Source organism: Diceros bicornis, chromosome 32 (genome assembly GCF_020826845.1).
Source record: "Diceros bicornis minor isolate mBicDic1 chromosome 32, mDicBic1.mat.cur, whole genome shotgun sequence".
In the NCBI taxonomy this organism is placed as follows: Eukaryota; Metazoa; Chordata; class Mammalia; order Perissodactyla; family Rhinocerotidae; genus Diceros; species Diceros bicornis.
The window spans coordinates 19,011,292-19,038,738 of record NC_080771.1 but is presented as its reverse complement, the minus strand read 5'-3'; the positions used below and the strand labels follow the sequence as shown (position 1 = coordinate 19,038,738).

The 27,447-nt window shown below is 46.6% G+C and overlaps 1 protein-coding gene across 5 annotated transcripts; it reads right to left on the bottom strand.

The window, feature by feature from the left end:
• Positions 1-98: 98 nt before the first annotated feature.
• On the bottom strand, positions 99-27,447 carry PHAF1 (phagosome assembly factor 1). 5 transcript variants are annotated; one of them, XM_058527987.1, is made up of 17 exons: positions 26,973-27,447; positions 26,738-26,858; positions 20,833-20,915; positions 16,675-16,758; positions 12,905-12,948; positions 10,898-10,977; positions 10,520-10,614; positions 9,778-9,875; positions 9,573-9,685; positions 5,987-6,120; positions 5,526-5,609; positions 3,938-4,020; positions 3,458-3,501; positions 2,854-2,897; positions 2,650-2,708; positions 1,953-2,025; positions 99-1,287 (listed from the first exon to the last, which is right to left on the bottom strand). In XM_058527987.1, exons 2-17 carry the CDS (start codon positions 26,799-26,801, stop codon positions 1,201-1,203), a joined length of 1,269 nt encoding a protein of 422 aa, XP_058383970.1. In that variant the 5' UTR covers positions 26,802-26,858; positions 26,973-27,447; the 3' UTR covers positions 99-1,200. The 5 variants fall into 5 exon arrangements, with proteins under 5 accessions (XP_058383970.1, XP_058383971.1, XP_058383969.1 ...); XM_058527988.1 differs by having other exon boundaries at positions 26,968-26,982; XM_058527986.1 differs by lacking the exon at positions 26,973-27,447 and having other exon boundaries at positions 26,738-26,929.

The following is a 27,447-nucleotide window of genomic DNA, read 5'->3' as shown; positions in this document are numbered from 1 at the left end:
AAGTCACGGGAGTGCCACAGAGGCCCAGGAACCACATAGAAGCCTGGGGCAGGTCCCCTGCACACTCATTGTTAAACTATACAGGATGAGGCTGTACATGAGTTAATTACAAAAGAATCGTATTTACAAAAATCTGTACACACATTTGAAAAACTCACAAAATTGTCATCTATGTATCACAAGTTGCTAGACCAAAATATTAAAAATGGGATAAAATTACGCATTTCTCTTCTCAATTCTTTTCAAAAGGATTAATATTTTTAAAGCACATATGCTACTTTCCTTAGCAAGACCCATGAGGAGACTGAGCAGCCCAGCCCTCCTTGAGCCCCCCGAGGCCTTGAACCATGAATGGGCATGACCAGGGGACACTGCCCAGGGTTGGGGCAGGGGAGTCAGCCCACAGTGCAGAACAGAATGCTGAAACACAACAAAATGAGGAAGATGTCTTTGGCTAATACTTTGGCATTAAATAAAAGAGGCAAACAGGATGGAAACATGCAGCCCTGCTAGCCAGGTTGGGGCAGAGCGGGGCATAGGTGACCTTGAAGGCTGGCTCCAAGAGGGTTGGGAACCAGGCCTGGCATGCACCTGGATGGTAGAACGCTGTGTTTCAACCAGTTGGGTGTGCCTACTGGGCCTGGCAGGGAGCACATGCAAGAAAGGAACAGGGAAGGGCAGGTGGGCCACCTTGGCCTCAGCCAGCTCATCAAGTAACTAAAGTGGATGTAGTGCAAAAGTCACAACCAAGTACTACGGACATGCTACCTGCTTGCCTTGAGGGTCACGTGGCAATGCTGGGACAAAGGCAGGACCTTGTCCTCATCCTGGGTGCCTGTGTCCTCAGCCACAGAAAGAGTCCCAAGTTTTCCCAATGTGTGTGGGACAGGAGAGACAGAACTCTGCCTCCTTACATGTTAGTCGAGAGCTCCTGGGTCCAGGTATCAAGGCTCAGAGTTTGTGCTTCTCTTTGCAGTCTGTGTTCCCTGTTGGCATCAGCAGGCTGAGGATGGACAGAAGACTATCTGGGCCTCTCAGCCCATGGCAGAGCACCCAGCCTGAGCCCCACCTCTGAACACCACAACAGCCCTTCAACACTGGCAAGGTGTCCAAGAAAACCCACAGGGTGGCACATGGAGGCCCGCTGAGCAGGATGCGATGCACAGTTCCACAGGCAGAGGGGCATGGGTGGTGATGTCCCTAGGGGAGCTCTGCAGTTCTCAGGTGGGCACCAGGCTTGGGGGGGCCATACAGGGTCACTGAGGCAATGTGGTTATTCTGCATGACCTGGTGTGAGAGGAGGACAGTGAGTCAAGGGAGAGGAGTAGAAGGGATGTAGGCAGAGCAGGCAATCAGACCCACAAAAACCACCAGTAGGATCAGTACCAGGGCTGTGACTGCAGAAAAGGGACTTGAGGCAGCTCTCGTGCATGGGGGTTGGAAGTTGTGTGTGCAACATACCTGCACACAGGGCTGGGCTGATGCCTCAACATCCCCCAACTCATGCTAGGGGTCATCTCTGCCCTAGTGTCTGCCTGTTCCTCATGGGATATATAAACTTCACCACACCCATTTGTCTAGTCCTTCTGGAACTGCTGGGGGCCTGCTGGAGGTATGGCGTGCAGAAGGGAAAACAGTGGCAAGCCCATTCTTCTCCCAAGCTGGTGGGGCCTCTATAGCCACTCACCGACAGCACATTCATTCACATGGCATTCAAAGGCCCCCAACACCCCCAGGCTGAGCCCCACTTGCCCTGTGATTCCCTTTTGTACTATACTCATGTTTTCAGATGTAACCTTCACTGTAAAATGTGAGTAGGCCAGGTTCTCAGCAGACAGGGTTGCTGGGGAAGGATTAACTTATCCAGCAGGGCCTTTAAGCCTGCCCCAATCTCTTTCAATCACCTGCCTGTCCCTGCCATGACCACTAGCCCCTCAACCCCCAGGGCTTACCTCAAAGATCATCCGCTGAAGACCAAAGCAGAATGTGGAGCCAAATGGGTTGGTGTTGTTTGGGGAGGAGGACCTGAGGCCAGAGAAGCCAGAATTAGAGGGGCAGACATAGGCCACGGCCAGGCAGGGCATCCAGTCCCTTTTGGGATGGGGGCTACTGGCCAGTGGTCTCTCGTGGCTATGAGTGTCTGTTTCCCACACAGCCCCTTAAGGTCCCACGGGTAGTGATAAGCCTTACTCAAGCTTTGAATAGTACGCAGTAAAACAGGGCACAGCAAGTTATGCAATTGGACTGGGGTGGTGAAAAGTCAGGAGGGAAAGGGAGCCTCAGGCAGCATAGCAACCAGGTACTGCACTGTGGATGACAGCCGGTAGCGGCTTTGATGGGGGAAAAAAAGCCCAGGACAGCCAGTCAAAACTGCCTCCCTTTCTGAATACCTAGGGGTGAAAAGGCCCCCACACCTAAAGGTAGGTGGGGAAGAGGGGAGCTATCCCCAGGGGGCAAACTGTCTGGTGCAGGTAAACATGCAGAACAGGTGGCCCAGTCCTAATGCGCAGAGTAGGGACAGGAAATATGTTTGTGGCAACACCAGAAACTTCTGTCATTTCTAAGCCATACTCACTGCTAGGCTTCCCTGGGCCTTCTGGGCTATGAGGAGCAGGATGGGGTGGTCAGAGACAGCAACCTCCCACTCACCTGTGCAGGACAACAGGTTTCTCCACAGGGTGTCCCAGGAGCTCCTGGATGTTGTCCCACTACAAGATGGGGCAGCAAGGGGTTAGCAAGGACCTGACCACACCTGTGACCAATGACTGGCTCAGAGGACAGAGGCCCCAGACTACTGGCAGGTTCATGCCCACCTCATTTTTGGGCTGCATCAGTGGGAAAATAAGAGCTCACCTTGCTGTAGGTCGTGCATGTTTCTGTCTGACCATCTGCATTTTCTGAAAAGAGAACATGAGGTGGTTGGTAGCTGGCCCAGCCTGGATCCAGTTCTACACCTGCTTAGGTAGATGGCTCAGACCACCTGTGACCCAGCCCTTGGCAGAATCCAGACTTGGCCACCCTTTGCACTGGGGTTGGAGTATGGAGGGAGGACAGACAGGCTGTTTTAGAGTTCCTGAATGGAAGAGATTGGAGGGTTAAAAGGAGGTCAGTCAGGTGTGAGCTACACTAGCCAGCAGTGGACAGCAGTCACAAAGCTGGGCTGGGAGCACCCAGATGAGCATCTGTAGGTAGGAAACTACTGCCCTCCAGAGAACAACAATCCCATGGTCACAGGAGAAGACCCTGAAGGCCTCCAGGAGACTACAGACCAAGACCAACGCAGTCCCCAGAACAATGAGCCCAATCCAGAGGAGCTGAGGCTATAGGCAGAAGCAGGTGGGCAAAGGTTCTATAAACCCAACCACTACTATCCTCTCTGCTTGGATCACTGTCTCTTCCCATTGTGAGAGACTGACTCCAAAACCCTTTCTTTACCCTGAGGACATTCACTACTCACCTTTCTTTATGGCTAGTGGGATCTTGAACTCACAGCGGTGGTAACTAGAGAGAAAAGGCAGATGGGTAAATGCTGGGCCCCCGGGGAGGTCTGACCACTCCCACAACTCAACTCTGCACCCGAGGAAAAAGAGAATCAAGCACACCTGCCCAAAGCATTTACTGGGGGAGGCCAGATTTAGGCACTGGAGTCAAACAGAAAAGAGCATGGCTCTGGAGTCTGAAGACCCTATCACTTTGGATAAGACACCAAGCTTTCTGAACCTATTTCCCTATTTGTAAAATGGGTACAAATGGAGAGATGCAAGGTATTGGACGGTATACCAGAAACAGAACAGTCAGTCAGGAAATGTTCGCTTCCCAGGAAACAGCAAGAATTTAGGTGGAGGCAAATTAGTGAACATCCAAAGCCACAGGCTCTCTTTTCTGGGGATTTTCAGCCCAAAGCTCACTTCTCGGAGGGGCAGGTACGTATACTCACATGTTAAAATTATAATGCCCAGGGTAATTGGTGTGTAGGACAAACTTCTTCACTTTGTGTGTGTTCGCGTCAAAGAGAATGTCCTAGGATAGAAAACAAGGATGCCCAAGTAGGGAAAAGTTACTGAGGCAGGGCAGGGACCTTACCAAGGGCATGTCCAATTCGGAGACATCCACTCCACAGTGGGGATGCCAGCAGGCGACAGCTTTCTCCCAAACAGCAGAAAAGGGGATGGCTGAGGCCAAGCAGCTTTAACTGGACATTTTCAGTGAGGGGGGACGACCTAACCACCTATAGGCCCCCCTATTCCAAATCTTGTATCAGCAGGCCTCCCAGGCACAGGAGGCTACAGCTTCCACTGCTTGGGAACTCAAACACGTCAATGAGATCTTTCCTGACAATAAGCACCTGATAAAAAATCTAACTGAGCACAGATTTTGGCTTAAAGGCTACCAAGAAAATTCAGGGGCCACTTGACTCTCAAGGGTCTCAAGGCACCTGGCTATTCTGAATGCCATGACCTGCCAGACCCTTCTGGCTTCCATTAGGCCCTCTCTGTGGGAGTCAGCAATCCCTGGAACTGAAGTTCCAGCTTCTTGCCACGACTCAGATCTGGATTTGATGCTGCCTATTGAACACTTCCTCCTAGCTGCCACTCCTTTCCCTGCTTCACACACTGCCAACTCTTCAGGCCTGTGACCCCAGGGTTACCCCTGACTCCACCCCTCCACCAACAGCTACACTAAGTCCGATTCGGGCCAGTCGGTTCACTCCATCTTCCCTGCTACTAATCATCACTGGCCCTCAACTCCAAAGAGGTCCAGCTTACAATAGTGCCATTCCCTCCTGCCACCACCCTACCCTCAAGAGTTTATGATCCCACTGCCAGTCCTCCACTACTCCTGGCTCCTTTTTGGTCTTTTCCACATAGGCAGACCCGGTCTCTTTTTCCCTGTGGAATCTACCCTTTCTTTGCTGCCTCAGGATCTCGGGCCCTAGAAAGCTCAAAGGTTAGAAGACCCAAGGTCCAGGCGAATCCTGCCCTCTGAGATGTATCCTGCTGGTGCAGTGTTTACATAATCATTTCTCACACCCACATCTCATCTTATCACCTAGACTGTCAACACTGATGGTGGCCACCAGCTCCATTCAGTACCCTAGGTCCAGAGCATAGGGCTGCAGCAATGCTCCTAGCGTGATCCCTAAAAATACATAAGCATACTCCCACTGTCTTTGAGTCTTTTTAGTCTCCCTGTTCCGTGACTCTAGAAGACAGTCCTATGCTCTACAAAAGGGCGGTTCCCAAAACATCTGAACCTGAATGATTCCCATAGCCTCCACCTGTAGAGCATGTTTCCCTCAGAAAAGAAGTCAAGACATACCAGGGAACCCAATGTTTCTCTGCAATCTTGGTGGCAGGAAAGGTCTACTTTGGGGCACTAATGCAAAACAACACTTGGCAAAGCCAGCTGGGGCTAGGCACCCTGCTGCCACGCATGGTTACAGCTGCATGGTACACACAGGTGTGCCTAGGTACACTGCCCACTCCCACAGAAATGGAATGCTTCTCTAAGGAATCACAACTTACCACTCCAAGAGTGAAATAGTTAAAAAAGTAGTCATTGCACTTAGATGGAACTTGCTTATGAGGGGAAGGAGAATGAATTTTCATCTGTTGGGGAAAAAAATAACAAATTAAAATCCAACCCCTTAATACAGTTCCTATATTAAATGCAAGTCTGCAAAAGTGTTTCCTGTATAACATTAAGCTGTTGGGTAAGCAAGAGTGTGGGAGTCCCAGCTGTTGGTGCCGAACAACCCACCCACCTTTGGCTGACTACAGACTGGGCCCTAATCTTCAAGGAAAGGCAGGCCAATCTGACTAACAGGGGTCAGAAAAGAACTTTCAATTCACTTCTCCATCAGCTTTAATACAACAGGTTCTATGGGAAAACAGCAAAGTTTCTATTTACTCACTATTAAGATAATGTTGATTAAAAAAAAAAATGAAGAGACTACCTATTCATTTTATAAACACATTTCCCCTACCTTGTCTTCTGACTTATAGAAGACCTTGTGTGGAGAGCCAAGCATGCTAAGAACATCTTGGCAGGAATCACCAAAATACACTGAACGTTCAAATACTCGCATCTTGGCATCTGCTAACACGCCGGGTCCACAACCTGGAGAGAACAAGGGAAAGGTCACCAGGTTCCCAGTCAGGGCCTGAGACCCTGTAGCCCAGGGCCCTGGTGGCTCCAGAGAGGCCACTGGCTTCATGGAAGCAGAAATACCACGTCACCAGCGCTTCAGATGCTACAAGAGATGACTATCTACTCAAAATAATGCCAAAGACTCAATCCCACAAAAGTGATAAGGAGCTCTGGAAACTTCATTCACTCACTCACCAAATATTTACTTATTGACTACCATGGGCTATGACACTTTGCTAGATGTTGAGGAAACAACGGTGAGCAAAACAGGGGCAGTCTCTGCCCACAGTGGAACTTATGGTGTGAAGATCCCAATCAGATCATCACACAACTGTGGCACAATAAACAGCAGCATAGGTGCTATGGAAGTATATAATGGAGTGCTATTACCTCTTGCCACTTTCCAGGTCCTGAAAAGATACAAGGATTTATGTTAAGAGGTACTTCTCAATGGTAACCGCCAACCAGAGACTGGATCTAAAGATCACTCTATCAAAGAGCCAAGAGTAAAGCACCCATTAACTCACTCCCTAATTCTACCAACACCTGACAGACCCACTAACTCAAAAGAGACAAACCAGGAAAGTGGGAGAATAAAAAACCCCTGATTTGTCAAGTTCCTTCTTTGGGAAGAATCCTTAAGCCCTGATTTTGTCTAACATGTTTAAGAAATGGTTCCAGTTAAACACACACAGACACCCAAGTCCAAAGTAGCTGAGATTGGCCAGGCACGAGAAACTCATAATTCAAGTGGTTGTGGAATAGCAATAGACACACCAAGAGTAAAACTTTCCCCATTCGGTAGATGAGAAGACAAAGTGTTTTGCCCAAAATAAAAAAGGAAGCCAAGAATCCAAGGAGGACTGCAATTCCTGGTACTGTGATAGCCACCACCACCACCTTACTCTGCACAGGGCTTTACAGTTGATAAAGCTTGTTCATGTATAACAATCTATTTGTCATATACAGAAAACTTCAGGGATCCAAAATCTGAAATAACTAGGTACTGAGTTCTCCAGCTAACCCAAGAGTCATCGGTCACAGCACATATACACTGAGTACCAAATAAAGGCTGTGTTTAAATTAACTAGGTCCTGGGAAAAGCATAGTCCACATTAACCTCTGTCTATAAATCCTGTAGCTTAGGCAAGCCTGGGTGACCCACCAAAAGTTCTGTCAAGCTGGACTGTGTTCCCTAAGTCTCCAGGTACCAGATATCTGTGAATGTCCAGCCAGAACTACAGGGAAGGCACCCTTCACAGGTGAGTCTTCTCTTGTCTCACTCTACCAGAAGCATACCCAGGTAAAATTACATTTAGTTGTTTTTGGTGAAGAAGATTAGCCCTAAGCTAACATCTGTTGCCAATCCACCTCTTTTTGCTGAGGAAGATTGGCCCTGGGCTAACATCCATGCCCATCTTCCTGTACTTTATATGTGGAATGCCTGCCACAGCCTGGCTTGATAAGTGGTGCATAGGTCTGTGCCCAGGATCCAAATCTGCGAAGCCCGAACCACCGAAGCAGAGCACGCGAACTTAACCACTATGCCACTGGGCTGGCCCCAAATTACCTTTAGTTTTAAGAGACTATTTTAGTTTCTGATTCCTATAAATTATTGTGAGGACCAAGACAGCTGAACTGACTTTCTGTGTTAAAAGCATCTGTAGCCATACTCCATAAAGAAACAGATGTGAGGGGCTGGCCCCATGGCTTAGTGGTTAAGTACGTGCGCTCCACTACTGGCGGCCCGGATTCGGATCCCGGGCGCGCACTGACGCACTGCTTGTCCAGCCATGCTGAGGTGGCGTCCCACATACAGCAACAAGAAGGATGTGCAACTCTGACATACAACTATCTACTGGGGCTTTGGGGAGAAAAAGGGAAAATAAGGAAGAGGATTAGCAATAGATGTTAGCTCACGGCCGGTCTTCCTCGGCATGGATGTTAGCTCAGGGCTGATCTTCCTCACACACACACACACACACAAAAAAAAAAAAAGAAACAGATGTGAGAAATGGATCTGCTGAGACAATCTACCCTTCTGCTTGCCAAAGGACAAAGGAAACTCGTGATGAGTACTGGATTGGACAATAACTCAGTGAGGCCCTGACTTCACAAAGTGTTTTCCCCACTGGCCCTGTAAGCAGTGAGATGTGACTGCTAGGAGTGTGCTGTACAGGGAGGCAGTCAGAATTGGCTGAGACCTCCACCCCCAACAGGCTCCTCCTGCTGTCACCTGGGGTAACTGCACCATCCTTGACGACCCTGCTGTTTCAAGCGATCCTCCTGAGAAAACAGACCCTAAATCACTTGACTTTGCTGCCACGTCTCAATTCTCTCAAAAATTGTAGCTCAAGTGCAACACTCCTTTAAGTAGCTGGTGTTCTGCCTTGGCTAGAAAAACCACATTTTAAGAAATTTCTAACCTGGAGCTTGTGAACTGTCTAATTGTTCAGGGGAGTGAGTTCACAGTTTATATATCAGATCTTAACAGTTAAGAACCAATGCCCCGGGGCCGGCCTGGTGGCGCAAGCGGTTAAGTGCGCGCGCCTCGCTGCAGTGGCCCGGGGTTCGCCAGTTCGGATCCCGGGCGCCCACTGACGCACCGCTTGGCAAGCCATGCTGTGGCGGCATCCCATACAAAGTGGAGGAAGATGGGCATGGATGTTAGTCCAGCGCCATTCTTCCTCAGCAACAAAAAGAGGAGGGTTGGCAGATGTTAGCACAGGGCTGATCTCCTCACCAAAAAAAAAAAAAAGAAAAAAGAACCAATGCCCCAGCGACTGAAGCAAAACCTCAATTCATGAACAAACACTGGCTAGACTATAAGCTCCATGAAGGCATAGCCCCTATGTTGGCTCCCAGGCCGTCTTTATGGAGGCAAATTCCACACTGGAGACCCCTGTACTACTAAACATGATCCAAGGTCCAAAGTAGCTGAGATTGGCCAGGCAGGAGAAAATCACAAAATGAGGCATGGATCCTGGAGAGACCAGCTACTGAAGGCAGTACTCTTTGTTCACAGTCAGCAAAACTCAGCAGGGTGTGGCCAAACCACAATCCAACATGTCCCTCCTGTCAGCCTACTCTGAGAACTGGGCATAAAGGGTGGAAAAGGGGAGAACAGACAACACTGCAGCCCACAAGATACATCTCCAGGAAATAGCCTGGGAACTACCGCAAAGCTAAATAAACACACAGAAGGCTTATGTACACACCAGGGGAAGCAGTGCTACTGCCATTTATTAAGATTTGCTACTGATAAAACCATGCCTTGTCCCCTTCACAAATTTAAATAAAAGCCTTAGCAATAAACATCAGCATCATTTGTCTTCTAACAACTCTCTCTAAGCACATGGGATCTCAGACTGTCTCAACATGGATGTAATGGGGAATCCACCACCCCAAAGCCAGTAACTGACCTGCAGCAAGTAGGCGAAGTCGTAAACCTGAGGGTCCAGTTCCATCTCGAAGAACATCTACACTCTCAGCATATACATTGCCCAGGAAACAGCTCAGGGGCATCCCAGGAGCCCTGGGGGCAGGCACAAAATGAGCAGAGGCTTTGCCCTCCCTCCCAGGGAGCCCCCATGGCCTTAGCATGAAGGTCATGCTCCAGATACATACTTGGTGTCCTGTAGGCTGTTTCCACTGTAGATGTACATTCGTTTCACAGTCGCTCCATGGGGTATCTGGAGAGAAGCTAGACCATGGGCAAAATTGGGCTGCAAACACAGGACAAAAGTTTTACTAAGAGCACACTGCAGGCCTTGTGACTCAGGTTCTGGCATTTCCCCAGCACTCATGGTCTTCGAGAACTGGCCAGATCACTGCACACAGCCAAACTTGGCTCTTGGTCAATAAACTCACCCCGACCACACAAGTTCCTCTTTAATTTTACTTAGGTTTTATTTTCTTCATCAGGGAGAAAACGCAGGAATGCTTCCTTTAATAAGATGTAAACCTTAAGAAAAGCTATCACTTCATAACCCTAGGGATGCTGTTGCCTAAGGATGAATGAAACATTTTGCTAAAAGCAATAAATAACTGAAAATCCAGGATGAACTCTCTTGAATTCTAGGCCATTGAGAAAAACCACAGTGATCTGGAGTTTTAAAGCAAGGCACAACTGGATCTCTGAAAAGTGAGCTTGATCTCCAATAGGAAGTGCCCTTCTTCCTGGGAATGCCAGCTTGGGCTTTGTTCTTCCTGTCAACCCTACCCACTCTATCCTCCTTGGCCCCTGAAGACCTCAGAGATGAGGAAAACAAAGAAAGAGTACCTATCCAGCCTCCCCTAATGATGCTGTCTGCTGACCCATATCACCTGGGCACTGGGCAACAAATACCAGGGGGAGGGAAGGGCTAACCTCATACTTGGGAGCCTCGATCCACGAGTCTAACTGAAAAGAGAAAGACAGTCCTCTGAAGTTGAGGTGGAAGAGCTGCTCAGCGGAGTTATACACTGTGGGAGTGGGGAGAAGAAATTGACATGGTTGAATGGTATCAGAAGTTGTGAACACAAACCAGCCTAGCAGGGAGTAATGACTGGCAACAGCTTTCTTGTATCTCATTTCTGAACTAGGCTAAAAACAAGGGGGAGGAGCTTTCGTTTAAACCCAATTATCAATCCCCAAATCCTATAGGAACCTGGCTTCAGAGGGTTGGGGCTGGGATGGCACCACGTGCCAGGTTTATCACACTGGGCTGCCACAGATGACCAGATGAATCAGATGAACTTGGCTTACCTCCAGGATGGGTTGCACCAAAAGACTGGTCAATCTGCTCAATGGTGGGAGCTATGGCCTGAGAGTTAAAATGTACTCCACTGAAAAACAAAGATACTTTTTAAAAATAGGCTTCACAGGATGGGCTCACAGATCACGGGAGATGGTGGCTAGAAGAGTTATTCTTAAAACACAGGGAGGTGAGTCTACAATTACATCAAAATAAAAGTTTAATTAAAGAACTTTTAAATAAGGACAATTAATGAAGTCAGAACAAGTCAATTCTCCTGAGGCTAATATACAGAATTGATCCTCTAGGGCCTCCTAAGATATTTGTGGCCATGAAGCACAGTTCAGAAGGAAATAAATCTGTTCTCAGTCCCATGGCATTCGGACTTGGATAAAGAGTGGCCATAGGAATAGACAGTGTTAATGTGTTTTCCTCTGATGCCTACTAGTACTTTGCCTTGAAAAGGAACTTTCTTTAGGGCTGGCCTGGTGGCTTAGAGGTTACGTGCACGCGCTCCGCTACTGGCGGCCCGGGTTCGGATGCTGGGCGTGTACCGACGCACCGCTTCTCCGGCCATGCTGAGGCCGTGTCCCACATACAGAAACTAGAAGGATGTGCAACTATGACGTACAACTATCTACTGGGGCTTTGGGGAAGAAAAAAAGAAGGAGGATTGGCAATGGATGTTAGCTCAGAGGCGGTCTTCCTCAGCAAAAAGAGGAGGATTAGCATGATGTTAGCTCAGGGCTGATCTCCCACCCAAAAAAAAAAAAGGAACTTTCTTTAAAAGGGATAAACATCTTGAGAGAAGAGTGTAGCCAAGCAAGGCAGCTTGTTTTCTTAACAAGAAGAGCCAATACTCATGGATTGGATAAATGGGTAGGGGGGTGGGGGAGGGATGGATCCCATGCAAAGAAAAAAAACCTGGGGGGTGGGCTTGGGAGTAAAGAGGGGTTCGTGATTTCAGCTGATGAGCATAAAGATAAGGCATTCATAACTTTAAGGAGAATGCTTAAAGGTTAGGAACAATTTTTTAAAAAATTAGTATCATTTATGGAACACTTCCTTTTTAACCAGGAACTGTCTATGTGCTTTACCAGCATTATCTCACATAATCTTCCTAACCCAGCAGCTACATTACATTACATTTTTCTGATGAGAAAACAAACTCAAAGAGGTTAAGTGACTTGCCCAAGGTCACAGAGGTAATAAAATGACGAAGCCACACTCAAACCCAGGGCAGCCTGCTTCTAGACTCCACGCTCTTACCCATCACTCACTCTTAAGAGGGTAAAGAGAAGCCAGACCTTGAGGTATGAAGGCCCCAAAAAGACTAAAAGATAACTGGAATCTGCAGAGGCCAGTGCTATTACACATGCGCTTTACCCACTCCTCTATCAGCAAATGCTGCCTGAGCCAGCCCCAGAAACTGGGCCCTTTCATGCCCTTGCAAAGGGAAAGGGAAGCTTCTTAAGAAAGCTTACTGAACGGGGTATTCTAGATGCTAGCAAAGCACCTTGCCATAATGGGGGCTCAAATATTTGTGAATCATTCAGGCCATTCCCATTTTCATTCTAAAAAAGCAGATTTTGGCCCCCAAATAGTAGTCTCTTTGGTATTCTCTTCAGCATAAGTTTGGAGTCAGACCTATCCGGTTTGTCCCACTTCCGCTGCTCAGGAAAACACAGAGAGGTGTCAAAAGAGGTTGTACAGGGAAGGGCAGCTGTGACCCAGGAGACAGTCACATCAACTCTGAGCTGAGGTCTTGCTTTGCCACGAGGATTAAATTAAGTTGACATATATGTGAAGTGTTTTACACACAGCATGTTCTTAATGAGGTTTCCTTCTCTTCCCCAGAAAACTAAGCAAGTTTGGAGGCTGCCTGAGGAAATCACGGCACCAAGCTGTAATCCTAGAACTGCTGCAGATAGGAATCCTTTACTAATATAACGAGGGCAATAGATGAAATCCCTTTGTGCGTGGCCTGTGACATATACCAGGCAGGGAAGAAAACTTACCAATATTTTAACTTTACTTTAGTCAAGTCATATACTTCAATCACCTAAAAAGAAAAAATCAAATGTTTAAGAGTTGTTAATGCTCTGTAGTTGAAAAAGATTAACTAAAAAGACATAGAATAGTGAAGAAAAAAACAAATCTATCACTAGCCAAAATTCTCCTTCTGAAGCACTGCACATTACCTTTTGTTCTCCATTTTTTAATTTGGAGGAAAAACCCATACCACACACATGGTATAACCTCTCCTTCCCCCTCTTCCAGTGGATTGTTCAACAGATGTCCATGTATGTTCTGGGCCCAGGTTCTTATACCTAATCTACTGCTGGGTCATATAGAAGACTGCACATACCACCCTATGGGACAGTGAAATCCTCCACAGAAACAAATTCACACAGCTTGTTAAGGCTGCAACCTTGGATAGTGAGCCCCTTTCCTTCTATTTCATACTTTGCCGCCTTACAAAAACCCAAATAAAGTCACTTTCAAAAACAGCTTCAAACTACTGTGGTTTACAAAACAAAAAGATGGAAGAGGAGGTCTATCCTGCTGGAAAACAAGACATATTACATTAGCTTAGGACAAGTGTGACAATATTCAGATATATCCCTAATGAAGGGCATCTGGTTAAACCTGGAGAACCTCAGGACCCTTGTGAAGTTTCAATGGGTTCAGCCTAGAACAAAATGCCAAGAACTCAAGGCAGAGACAAAGAAAAAGGCACTGAACACTTAGCCACTAGTGGTGCCAAGTAATGAGCACCATGAAGTCCTCTGTGCCAAGGGTGTCAGGGGCTTGGCAGCCAGCAGCATAGCGGCTGGGGTGTGGAGCACCATCTACCATACTCCAGCTGGGAGATCTGGCCTTCAATGTAGAGGCACAAGCGGAGCTGGTTCAATGTTTGTTTGCCTTGACAATGTGCTCCTCATCCTGGAAGGGGCTGTGGAGCACTTGGTGCAGGAGTATCTGGCATTGCCACAGAAACTGAGACATAATAGGCAGTGCAGTCTTGGCCAGACCTTGTCCCTAACTTTATTTAGAGATCATAACACTGAACCACAAGTCGGGCACCTCTTAACTATAATGCAGCTATTCTGATCCCACCTGCTGCTAAGAATTGCTCCCTCTGCTGTGCCATCATAGCACTTCAATCAACCCTTTCCCACACTGCTTGTGGATGCTATTCACCGGTCCCACTAAGTTAAGCCCCTTGAGGTCTGGCTCATTAGTTTGCACAGGGTAGGTACTCAACATGTGGTGAGTCTGCCTGGTATGAAGCTAGCTAAGGGCAATATGAAGCTCGAAAGAATGAAAAGAGATGCCAAGAGAGGTCATGCAAGGAAGGGCAGGGGAATAGCTGTGATTCATAAGACACTTAGTGTCCCCTTCAGAAAGCCTGGGCATGGCAGTGTATCATGCCAAACCGGTATGTCATTTCACCCAGGCCAGGGCCCCATGCTAGCAGAGGGTCTCAACCTTCAGCCAGAAGCCCTGCTTCTATAGCAGGGGTAAGCATTCTGCCTCCCTGATTGCTACCTCTATGGCTGGCCAATCATCCCCTAAGGGCTTCCCACCACTCACCCTGTGGGTGCAGGCCTCCAGGATGTCCCTATGTCACTGTCACCCACCTGCCAAAAGCCCAGACCAACACTTACAGGTGCTTCAACCTGCCTGCCCAATGGGACAACACTGGACCAGAGTTAATCAAGTGCTGTAGGGCACCACTTGGGGCAAGGGACCCAGAGCGCTGACCACCTTGGTGTCCTTTATGTCACTAGAAGAATTAACAAGTAGATTTTGGCCCATGGAGCTTGCTAGGCCACAGGGATAAGCAGCTGGGGAAGTCTAAAGTCCATGATTTTCCACCCTCTGAGCTAGAAAAGGCCTTGATTTCCCCAAAGGAGACACAGCAGCAGTCAAGATAGGAAAGGAAAAGAAAGGCGGCTGTAAAGGTTGTGACTTGTGAAACCTCATGCCACAGGGCTCTCTCACAGACAGAGAGTGAGGGGATGGGGAAACTATAGGAGATAGCATCAGGGAGAGGTAGATTCTGAAGCCCTTGGATGGAGGGCCAGGCAGAGGGATCAGGTCAGACCTAGTGCCAACCAAGGGCACCAGGGAGGGACTGCCTCCTCAATTTCCAGAGGCTCAACCAGGGCCCCAGCCCCTGCTTCTTCAGAGGGACCTGACAGAAGGCAGAGAGAAGGTTCTATTTTACCTCCTTTCCTTAGTTCTGCATGGTGTGTTCACACTACTTTCTTCAGCTTTTATCACGTTTACTTCCCAAACTCATCAACAGAATCTAAGCCATTTCTATTCCTAGTGGCCAGTAACCACACACTGGTAATATAGGGTTAAAAGCTTGGTGTCAAGCAAACCACTTACCTTCTGTCCCTCCACTGTCTCATTGGTAAACAGTACCGCTCACAGCTTATTAGGATTAAATCAGGAAATGCAGGGAAACTCCTGGCCACGTGCCTAACATGTACCAAGTGCTCACTAAATATGTGATACTGTCCTCACCATGCTGTGATTTTATGATGGGCTGCCTAGCCAGCCCTTTTTGTTGTCCATTTAGGTTACTTTCAGCTTTTCATTACTATGAAAAGCCCTGCTATAAATATCTGGCAACATTACCCTCCCCATAATCTTTTTGGGTTATGTTTCCTAAAGTGGATTTACCAAGTCAAAGACAAATGACTCTTTGTAAAGGTGTTTCCAGATTAATTTTCCCCAGATTTGTGATGAAGCCACATTTGAAGACCATTCTCTATCATTTCCCAGTATGGAACTTCTGGTCAGTGAAGAGAGGATGACTGAGTCCACAAGGAGAGGCCAGGAAGTTGTGAAGAATGTTCACATCACACTCTACTTTTTGAAAAACCATCATAAACGAGGAATTCTCATTCCACGTACAAATTCTTTTTCCATGTTCTGTCTTGTCTCCTTAGCAGCTCACTTGTGATAAAATGACGAGAACTAGAAAGTACCCAAGTCTTTTGGAAAGGCAACTCCATAACTTAACTGGGAGGATGACTATGGCGTGCCACTGCCCAGGGCCACATTCAGCCTTGTGACTCTGAGGCATGAGTCTGGTGTCACATGACTAACCTGTGAAGCCCACGAATTTGTAAATAGTGTATTAAAAACATCCTGGACTGAAACAGGTGTTAGTAAATTGTACTTGAACACCAATTAAGACAACCTTACACACCAGCAAGTTGTTTGTTTATATTTTCTGAAAGGGGTTAACGAGTCAACTCATTGTTGGTGGTGTTAAGCCCCAAGCCCCAGCATTTTAGGAAGAACAGTTCCATTTTTCATCTTCCAAGTCATATTATTTGTTCCAAGAATGAAGTAAAACAATAAGATACATAAACCTGACTAAACTCTTTTGTTCCTATTCTGCAGGTCAGCCCCATGCTTAATAACTTTTTAAAACTCAGGATAATCTATGCCAAATACTTAGCTCCTCACTTGTTTTCCTACTCAACATAAAAGCCCCCTCCTCATACCATGTTCCCCAAATCTCAACACTCTTTCTCCTTCACCTCTGGAGCCTGGGACTGGAGTCCTTCCTAGCCTCTTTCCAACCACCCCACGCTACTCTCAGCTTCCCTCTTTTTAGGGGAACAGGCACAGCTTCAGTCCCGTATGTCATGGTGGTCTCTGAACCACAGAAGTCTACTCCCACTTTTGAGTTTTGGAAATATCTCACAATAGCACATATTAATCAGCCTGACATGAAACTTTAGTTGTCATTTATAGTTACCTTAAGTCTCTGATTGAAAGCATCAAACAGTAGTTTGATCCCGTCCTGAGTCAGGTTAAGGATGAGGTCATGGCTTAGAGGAGACTACAAAAGATAAATGAAAATAAAACACATTCTGAACAACTAATTTACTCACAAGCAGCTACTGAAAACCTTACAATATAAATGCAATGCATAGGAAATATCTAAGCACAGACAGCCCCTCCCTCCCCCAACTGACAAAGTTTAGAAGCCAGAAACAAACTACTGCATGAATGCAGTGTCCTCTACTTCTGGCCCATAGCTGCTGATTCATAATATTGGCTGAAAAGAGCCTCTCTCTTCCAGGCTTTGAGTAATAATACCTGGGGAATGGGCCGAAATTATGTGAATATATAGGCCATTTTCCTCTGATGGTCCAGGGTCCACATCTGGAGCATGGGTTTACTGCTGTCAAACCAACAGAGCAGCCAATGAGGAATACAGGCCATGTGAAAAGGCCTTGCCAAGATCCAAACTCAGCAGGTAACGTCCAATGCATGTTAGCTGAACCTATGTCCATTCACTCCCAGGCTGTTTACACTATCCATAGGAAACACATTCTTTGACTGTTTTAGGCCATTTTCCAGGACAAAGAAGTACCTTGTGATCTGATTATGTATGAGATGACACTCTTACTCCTTCCTTCCCTCCCCCTACCATCCCACATCACATGTGCTTCTTTCTGAAAAGCCCAAGTCTAAGATCTAAGGAGTCATATTTCTAAATTTCCCCCTTCTGAGTCCTGGCGGGGTAGGAGGCGGGAATAGCAGCACAGAACAGTGGACAGAGCTGGCCTTGAGTCCTGGTGAGCTGGTGACCGTTTAAGTGACTCTCAAAACTTCTCTGAGCTCTAGTTTCTTCATGGCAATATCATCATCCCTGCCCTCCAGGGTTCTTGTGAGGACAGAGATAGCACATCAGAAAACACCAAGCACAGCATTCAACATACAGCATTCTTTCCTGGTGTCACATGGAACCTTTCCTGGTGTCTGCCCCACCTGCCTGCTTCTGCTCCAAGGCAATCAATTCAACGACTCTACGTCTCAAGACTCTCCATAGCCTAGTAGTAGAAGAAAAACACTACCACCCAAAACCCTGCCCCTTCTTGAAACTGGCACACAGCTCTCAAAAGGGTTTTAGAGAAGTTTCTTTATAGAGCTTCTCAAGGTAGAAAGACTGAATGATAAAAGTGTGGCTGTCAGAGATAGAGACATGAGCTGGAAGGCCAGTTGCCACTGCCAGTGTGGGCCTGACTGGAAAAATTCTCTCCAAAGAACATTCTGGGATTAGCTCAGACTGTCTACTCTCCTCCACTTCATTGATCTTCACAAGGTAGCAGGCCCATGTGGCACCATCATGCCTAGCAAACACTAGAAGAAAGAATGTTAGAATTTTGCAGTATATCTGTACGAATGTCTAAAACCACTAGGTCTCAAGCAAGATAAGAGAATAATGAACCCTGACCTTAGGTCACTTATTCTCAACCCAGAACACACAGTTCCATTTCTGAGATAGCTATTCTATGGTGGTAAGCAGGATAAAGCAAAATTTTAGCATCTTTCAAGATGCTTGCTTGGAGGAGGAATGCAGGAGGATATGAATTTTCTTAACACTCTCCCAAGATCTGGTCTTTTTTTTCCTGGCATTGTCACAATTCAGGACATAACTAAGCAATTTTCAAAAGTGAGAAAGTCATTCCCACAATCAATGTTTTATTAGTACTTTACATCTCCAGAACCAAAATACACATGTACTATGTGGTGTTTAAGCAGGTCCTTCCAGTTATTCAGCACTATGTAACCCTCCATATGAAACAGTTCAGTGAAGCTGTCTGCTACTAGTCATTAACATCTTTTCCCTCTAAGAAAGACGAGACCTAATTGATATGCACATTTAATTTCCAAGGTGTGATTTGCTAGACACAAGAAGATATTTCTGAAATGTTTAATGGGGCCAAACTCTTCTCTGCACTTGATGGGAAGCAAGGAAACAAATGGGAAAGGAAGAGAAGGAGGGCAGAAGAGGACAGGATCCATATTTAAGAAGCACCATATCAGACCTCTGAGAGACCATCTCCTCTTGATCCTCACCAAAAGATTATTCTAAGGAAACTATATCCATTTTACAGGAGGAGAACCAGACTGGTTATTAACTTGCCACAAGTTGCATGACTAGGAAACGGGAAGAGCAAGGATCTGAACCATGGTCTGGATTCAAAAACCCATGTTTTCCAACTGATTCCAGTTGCTTAGAAGATATCAGGGGAAATTAGCTTAATGCTAAAACTACTATTTGTACCCAAAGACTGGAACGACAGAAAAAAAAAGTAGTGATATAAGAAACAGACTTCATTTAAAAAAATTGGTTAAGAAAGTTTAAAGCATTATTTTCAAATGTATCTAATCTTGGGTTGCCCAAATCTGATTTAACTCAATGTGTAGGTGGCTGTAAGCTCTAGAAGCCAGCCCATTATCCTTGTTTTGATGGCTGCTACTTGTCATGAGTAATTCCCCCACGGTCTAACACTGAAAGTCAGATTAGGTTCGGGACAATCTGAGCACAACATAGAGGAAAAGCCACCATCCTTCACTTTATAAAGGAGAAACCAGTCTGGCACTGTGGCTCAAGAAACTCCTGCCCACTCTTACAAGTCCCTTGTTCTGTGGTAGGCGCCACTTAAGAATATCCAAGCACTTGCTTGGAGATTAAGCATTCCCTGTCTCAGAAGGATCCCTCACACAGGGATCCTCACTAGGCTGGCAGAAGGCTACAGCAGTGCAGAATCTAATGTCTGGGTATAGGCAGCAGGCTCAACTCTGACACTAAGCTGAAGTGGGAAGCCTCACAGAAACTTCACCCATCTCTAATCCACAACATTCTTTATGTCAAAAATAAGCTGTCATCTGATTTACGATCTGAAACTAATTGGAACAAATGGAACAAAAATCATCCAATCAGTACTTTAAGGGTCTCAGAAAAGCTACTGAGGACATCCTGTAGCCTGTGTAGGCTCAAAACTATTTCCTGAGGTTTGCGACACATAGGGCATCATAAAAGTTGCTCCACATGGCAGCACATGGTCTGTGTCATAGAAGAATCACAGGTTTCAGAAAATTCAGTAGAAGGGAGATTGCATTTTTAGAGAGATAAGGCCTATAAAAAATAGCCTCAAGCCAGCTCTGACAGCCTAGTGGTTCAAGTTCGGCACTCTCACCGCTTTGGCGGCCCGGGTTCGTTTCCCAGGCGCAGAACCACACCACCCATCTGTCAGTTGCCATGCTGTGGAGGCAGCTCACATAGAAGGACTTACAACTAGGATATACGACCATGCGCTGGGGCTGTGGGGAGGAAAAAAACAAAACAAAAAAGAGGAAGATTGGCAACAGATGTTAGCTTAGGGAGACTCCTTCCCTGCAAAAAAAAAAAAAAAGTCGCTAACTTGACCTATAAAACCAAATACAAAAAATCCTGACATTCAGAAAGTCCTTCTCTGGTGCTAACCTAAAATATACTCTTTCTGGAGACTGAAAAGGTCTTTGTAAGTATACGCAACATTACAGTAAGGGGGTTAATTCCTGGCACAAATGACCAACATTTAATAGAGACCACCATAAATCAGATAAAAAAGAGTAAAATATGTCCATTAATTTGGAGCCAATATTTTGCAATCTCCATATATGAGGTGATTATCACTAAAGGAATGAGCTATACCTGCTTCTTTTCAAGTCTGGAATACTCTGCTGGCTAGAAATCTGCAACAATCCTGAACACAAACCAAAGCAGAAAAGACTATTTTAAACACAAAGGTGGAAGGCAAGCACCCTAGAAGACCAGACAGTCCCTGAGGTGACCTCTCACTGAAAAGTCCCTGTCTAAGGGCCAGTAGATAAGTCAAACACAATCAAAAAACAAGTTCAGTTATTACTGCTCTTTGAAGCCTGACAGCACTAGATTATCAAGATCAAAAGTTTCAGAATCAAAGAAAATGTACTTGGTAACTGACTAGTGCTAGAGATTCTCCCATTCAAACACTGACCCAGCAATCTCTGCCAGTCAGCCTCTCCCAAAGCATCAACCTCTGGAGGTAACTCATTGATTAGGGATGCTATTTCGGTAAACAAATCAGCTACCACTCACCTGTTCACTGTAGAGAACCTGGACATTTTTGATGATGCGACAGTGTTTCTGAAGAATGGCTACTGTCTGAGCCAAAGGCATTCCTGAAACAAAGCAAAGATACCTGTGTGCTTACTTGGGCTATCCATTTACTGACATCTATCACTGTACTAGGCATTAGTCCCTGCAGTAAAGCCTGGGGTGGGAGTGGGTGCCACAAAGGTCTACAGACACACGAGTAAATAAAAGTTCAGTAAGCAGTAAGAACTAGAATAATAGCAGCAAGCACTAAGGGAACAGCTGGATTATATAAGGGCAGAGAGTGAATAAACAAAAAGGTTTCCTGGAAATGGGGACTTCTGTGCTGATCCCAAGCAGGCAAAGGGCTTGGAGAAGGTAAAGCCAGCATGAACAAAAGAACACAGTGAGAAAAGTACTGACTGCATGACTCCAGAGACCAAGGTTCTGGTACTCTCTGCCATGGATTACATATAACCTGGGCAGGTTCCTTCCTCTCTTCCTTTCTGGCATCTGCTCCTCACCTCACGAGAGTTTGCAGGAGCACATGACTTGAAGGGCTCATTTAAAAAGTTAGAAATCACACATTTACCAGAATCAACTTATTTTACTAAGGATTTCACTAATCCTTACTAATAACCCACAAACATCCTCTAAATCTTAACACTTGATTTTTGAACTCATGGCCCATTATAAACAAATTTATATATGCCCCCAGTTTAAGAAACCCAAATCCCAATGACATCTCAAAGATTCCAAGGACTCACAGGGAACACCAAAAAGTATGTTTTCAGAGTCCATTATATTTCAAACAAGAAGAAACTTAGAGACACAATTCAAAACAAAGTCCCAGACAATCCAAAAACAGACTCACAGCTTCATGAACACAAGGACAGGGTTATCTGTGTTATTCACCATTTTCTGGATCCCCAGCACCCAGCACAGGACCGACCACATAGTGGCAGTTGAATAAATATTTATTCAGTGGGACTGAAGGATTATTGGGTAGGTAATAAGAAAAAGGGAGGAAAAGGGACTACCATATGACCTCAGGGCAGCACAGCAGCTCACATTCAAGATCAGTTTACCTCTGATTCAAGGAGAGATATGCAGAAAAGAGTGTACACACAAAGAATTAGAAAGTTAAAAACATGTGGTCCACCTACATTTAAACAATGATCCGGGGGCCGGCCCCGTGGCTTAGCGGTTAAGCTACTGGTGGCCTGGGTTCGCGGATCCCGGGCGCGCACCAAAGCACCACTTGTCTGGCGATGCTGAGGCACAGTCCCACATACAGCAACTAGAAGGATGTGCAACTATGACGTACAACTATCTACTGGGGCTTTGGGGAGAAAAAGGGAAACAAAGGAGGAGGATTGGCAATAGACGTTAGCTCAGGGCCGGTCTTCCTCAGCGAAAAAAAAAGAGGAGGATTGGCATGGATGTTAGCTCAGGGCGGATCTGCCTCACAGAAAAAAAATAAAAAAAATAAACACTGATCTACTCCTGCCTTCATTGGAAGATCCATTCTACAGTCTGAAGAAAGGGAGGGAACCAGACCTTAAATACGGTACTTTTCAGCCTTCTATAGCATAGGGCCTGGCACACAGTAGAGGCTTAAGTGTTTGTTGAGAATATGAACAAGTTGGACACATCCCTCAGCTGTGCTATTCCTGAAATGGAGGAGTATCTATGCTGTCTCCTCCAGAAGGAATGGGCAAATATCCATGTGGAGAAGACGGATAAGCTTGGGTAGGTGCTGAGAAAGGGCCACATGGCTTCTTTGACCCATGTGGCACAAACCAGTTTCTCGAGGGAGGGTTCTTTTCTACCTAGCCACATCAAATTCTTGGTCCTGGAATCTTCAGTTCCTGAGTCATCTGAAGAGAAACCACCTGGAGGAAAAAAACCAGCCACGATGACCTGTCCTCATACAGCTGCTGGTAAAGGAAGAGAACCAACCATACAAACAAACCGGAGCACTGTCCCAGCTCTAACAAGAGTTACTCAACCCCAGAGAGAATGTGGAGTATATGGTCAGCCTTATAAACTGTACAAATCCTATATCTTACAGAGCTCATCATTTGCCTGCTTACAACCCTCGAATGGCTTCCCATTACAGGCGGATAAAACCAAAAAACATGCCATCACCTAAAGGCCCTGAATATTCTGGACCTTGTCCACCTCCACCTTGCTTTCCACTGTTCACCATGCCTCCCTTTGTCCCTAGTACATGTCAAGCTCTTTCCCACCTCAGGCCTTTGTACTAGCTCTTGACAGTGCCGGAATGTTCTTCCCAATGCTGGTCCCTTCTCATTCTTCCCGTCTTGCTCACACCATACTTCCCTGACTGCCTTATTTAATGAAGCCTTCCATTCCATTTACTTATCTGTTAGAGTCTCCCCTGTGCCTCCTTGAGGATAGAGATATTGTCTGTCTTACTCACTGCTGTATTCCCCAGCGCTCAATCACTGTGCCCGGCACAATAGGTGATCCTATATACATCTGTTGAGCTCTGAATGAGTGAAACAAAGCAATTAGGTAGAACATGTAGGTCCTGTACCATAGACCCTAGTGACCAACCTCCCCCTCAGAGAACTCTCATCCTGTCTCTACCAACACTACTCTCTCCTGCTGTTCCTCTAACTTTTCCAGGTCTCTATGATGGGCAATATTTCCTTCTGTCCATCCTTCATTCATTCATTCAACCAACTACCTAGTTTGACTCACTTTTCAATCTGTTTTCTGTATATATCTAAAGGTAAATAAAAAGCTGACAGATTAAAAGCGACTTTTTCATCTTCTCTTCAAGCTGGCTTCTCCTCTGTATTCTGGGTCTCAATGTGTCTAACATTACCCAGTCACTCAAGCCACAAATCTCTAGATTCCTCCTCCTTCCCTATCCAAATCTAGTCTCCAAACTTTCTTCCTAAGCCCATGCCCACAACACACTGTACTAATAGATATCCTCTTTTCCACTGAACCCTGAGACTCTTTGACAGTATCTCAGGCAGCTACTACCAAAGAGAATTAGGAATCTGGGGAACCTCTTTTTTTCTTCCACCAGAATACATCATGTTCTAATTATAGTACCAAATTGCTTATAGTTCCCTACACACACTATCTATCTTTCCCATTGTTTTGTTTTCAACTTGACTGGAAGACTTATGTCTATGGAGACAGTGTAGATGAGCAATCTGGCAGTAGACTTCTGATAATGCCTTCCTTGTGCTCACTGGCTCCAGGAATGGTACAGGCTCCTATAAGTTGATAGGAAGCCTTCCCTGAACCCCCAGGTCAGGCCAACTCCCTTCCCCCCTTCCATAGCACCCTATACAACCTCTACTTCATTATAATAAAGTGAACTCTTTCTATAATCCTTCCCTCCCACTAGACTAAGCTCTTCAGGGCATAAGAGCATTTCTTATTCAATTTTCAAAGTTTGCAAAAGTTCTGAGAGTCCTCAGAAGTACATGCTGCCTTCAACAGAGTGAGCCTTCAGTCTCTCTGGAACAAGGTAATCTCAGAGAAGGCTATTCTCCAGTGACTCTTTCAATCTACCCTCTTCAGGCATTCTCAAGATTAATTTCAAAAATAAACTCAGAGACATGCCTCCACACGAATGCAATCCACAAGTCTCAATGAAAACATTTCAAGTTTACACTGCCTTTACTTTACTCCACTGCTGGTCAAGCCATCAGTGGCATACTCAGAGGTTCCTCTTGGCCTAGGTTTTCCTGTCCCTGTGTTGTTGGCATTTCTCTAATCTCCCAACATTACACAAAGGCCAGGAAGGCAGCCAAGTAGCTGGATGCAGCTCCCCATTCTGATGCCAGGCAGACGATGGCAAGGGCTAGATACATCTGCATTTGCACAGACTCCAAAAAGAAACCTGGAGACAAAGCTGAGCCCATCCTCACAAGGGGAGAATAGCAGTGGGGAGCAGGAAATCTCTGTTCAGCTACTTTTTATCATCTCTACCTTTCTGAGCCTGTTCCTCATCTGGCAAGTGGACACTACCTTACAGGGCTGTGGTAACTTTAGTTAAGCACTGCCTGGTTTTCTAGCCTAGGAATGTAATTCTAAAGCACAAATCCACTCAGATCTATCACTACCTGTCAGAACCAATTGCAGTTTAGATGTGTTTCAGGGCTGGGGAGAAGACCAAGAGACAGGAAAAAAAAAACTTTTTTCTTAAGCTTAAGGGAAGTTTAATGACCACCATTCAGGCAGACAACACTTAAAAATGTGGATTTTTAAGACCCACAAAGGAAGCATCAAGGCTCAGGCCTCCTCTGTGAGCTTTCCCTCAAAGCTCAATTCTGGGCCCAATGTACAGAAATGTTCTTTTCACTGTTTTTGGTTGCTATTTAGACAGTTTGAAAGAATCAGCCAAACCCTTGGTTCCTGGAAACTGGCAAAGTTAAGGGTGGGGGTTAAGGTATCAAAACAACTGTTGACAGAAGCAGCCTTGCTCTCCCACCCAGTTTTTTGGAAATCCTGGTCTCAACTGACATCCTAATCACTACACATCCTAATCACCAAGAGACTCTGTAGCAAAGCGATCCACAGCCTAGTCGCACCATCAAGCACACTTTGAAGCTATGGTTGTGGTTCTCCCTGTGCCCTGTGAAGTCCTGGTGTGAGTAGAAGCTGTCGGTAGGGGTTCTTTCCTAACTAGAAGCCAAACAGCATCAGCATGTTGAATGGATTTGAAGGCATAGATATCACTAGCCTCCCAATCAAGCTCTTGGTTCTTCACAAGAGGCTGGAGTGTTTCATACCACCTAAATTTTAGGAAAAACTCTGCAGGAGTGGTGTAAGTTATGAAAGAAACTAGCTAACACCTCTAGATAAAACTGGCTTGTACAACCCAGAAGAGGCTTGTAACTCAGCTCCTGTAGACACTGAGCACCAGCAGGGCCTTACCAGCAATCTGTTCTGTGGTTTCTCACCTACCCTTTCTCCATAAGACGTGAATCTTCCAGATTCAAGGATAAACTATAGCCCAATAGAGCGGGTGACTCTGTCCAGGAGCCCAAATTAGTGCGACAGAAGTTCAGGTTTGCACAAACAGCACTAACACCTGCTTCCCACCCCTTTTTCCTAGTGCTGGAACATCGAAGTAAACATGCACTGGGGTTACTGAAGGTAAATACTTGTACACATAAAGGTAGTGATGTTGGGGATTGGGAAAACTGGGCCAAAATAATAATAAAAAAAACTAAATTGCATTTTCTACAAATTAAATGCTTCCCCAACTCCTATATCATTCTATTAACTCTCTCAGTCAAGGTCTGGGTTTAGGATTACGCCACACATCGACCATATTAAAAACGAGAAGGAAACAAGTCAGAAGTTCCTTTCACACACACAAACTCTTCTTCAACTCTCTTGACCAGATCCCCAACACCTGATTATGGGATCGGAGCCTGGAGTTCCCCTTCCGAAGAGGCAACCCACAGTCCAGAAAAGCAGAGGGAGACAGACAATTGTGGCGTCTAAGGGTGTCAGCCACTTCGCAGCTTTTTAGTCTGTAAAATGGGAAAAATAATAATAACAGCACCGACCCTCAGACCCAAGGAGGCATACTTGAGATAATTACGCCCGAGAGAGCACAGCCTGGCCTTGAATAAGTGTTTGGGGCGTGTCAGCCATTGTTGTTATTATTATTACCGTACTACTGCCCCGGAAGGGGCCCTGCTGAGGCCTGAGGCGAGGGCGTCAGGGCCCAGCCAAGCTACAGACCGGCGGGTCGGGCCGGTCGGAGCGGGTATCTAGTGCCTGGAGCCCAAACAGCCGAGGAGCCGCGGGCGCAGGGGAGGAAGGGGCAGAGACCAGAGGTGGGAAGGGCCGGGAGGCAAGAAGGGACCAGCGACAGGGTCCTGAGGAAGGACCCCACACTCACCAAGCGTGAATTCCCATTGCTCATTCCCCAGAGAGCGCTCGGGCACCACCTCCAGATCCAGCATTGGTTCGGCTCGCCGGGCAGGGGCGGCCTCCCTGCGGCAGCGCAGACAGGACCGGAGCTGAGGAGACAAAGCGGCGGCTGACCTGCCGCCCACGCCGGCCCGCGGCGGCCCTGCTCTCCACCGCCTCCCGGGTCCCCGGCGCCACCAACCCAACTCCACACCTCACCTCACCTCACCGGGCAGGAGCCGCGGCGGCAGGGACAGGGGCGGCAGCAGGAGCGTCTGCAGCAAAACTGGCGTGCCAGGCCGTAAAGTGTGGCGAGGGCGGGGAGAAGGCGGGGCTTCAATCGCGAGGTGGGAGGAGCCTAGGGCGGAGTCGCGCACGCGCCAACTCCGGGTCAGGTGGCTGTGACAGTCACGGCGAAGGCTGAGGGAGGTCTGACGGTATCATCCCGAAGGGCGGGCGCTCTTGGAATGAGGAGCCCTATATTCTGTGAATCCCGACATCTGCACACCACACTGCACACGTTTCACACGTCTACACAAGGATGTGTACTCCACGCAACACACACATGTGACATGGCTATACAACACCCGTCTGTCGTCTACACGTACGCCTGGCTCACATTCACTGGGCGCAAAAAGCGAGTTCCGAGAGCAGACGCGGAGTCCAGGAGCTCCACGGCCCGCAGGCACCCTCCTACTC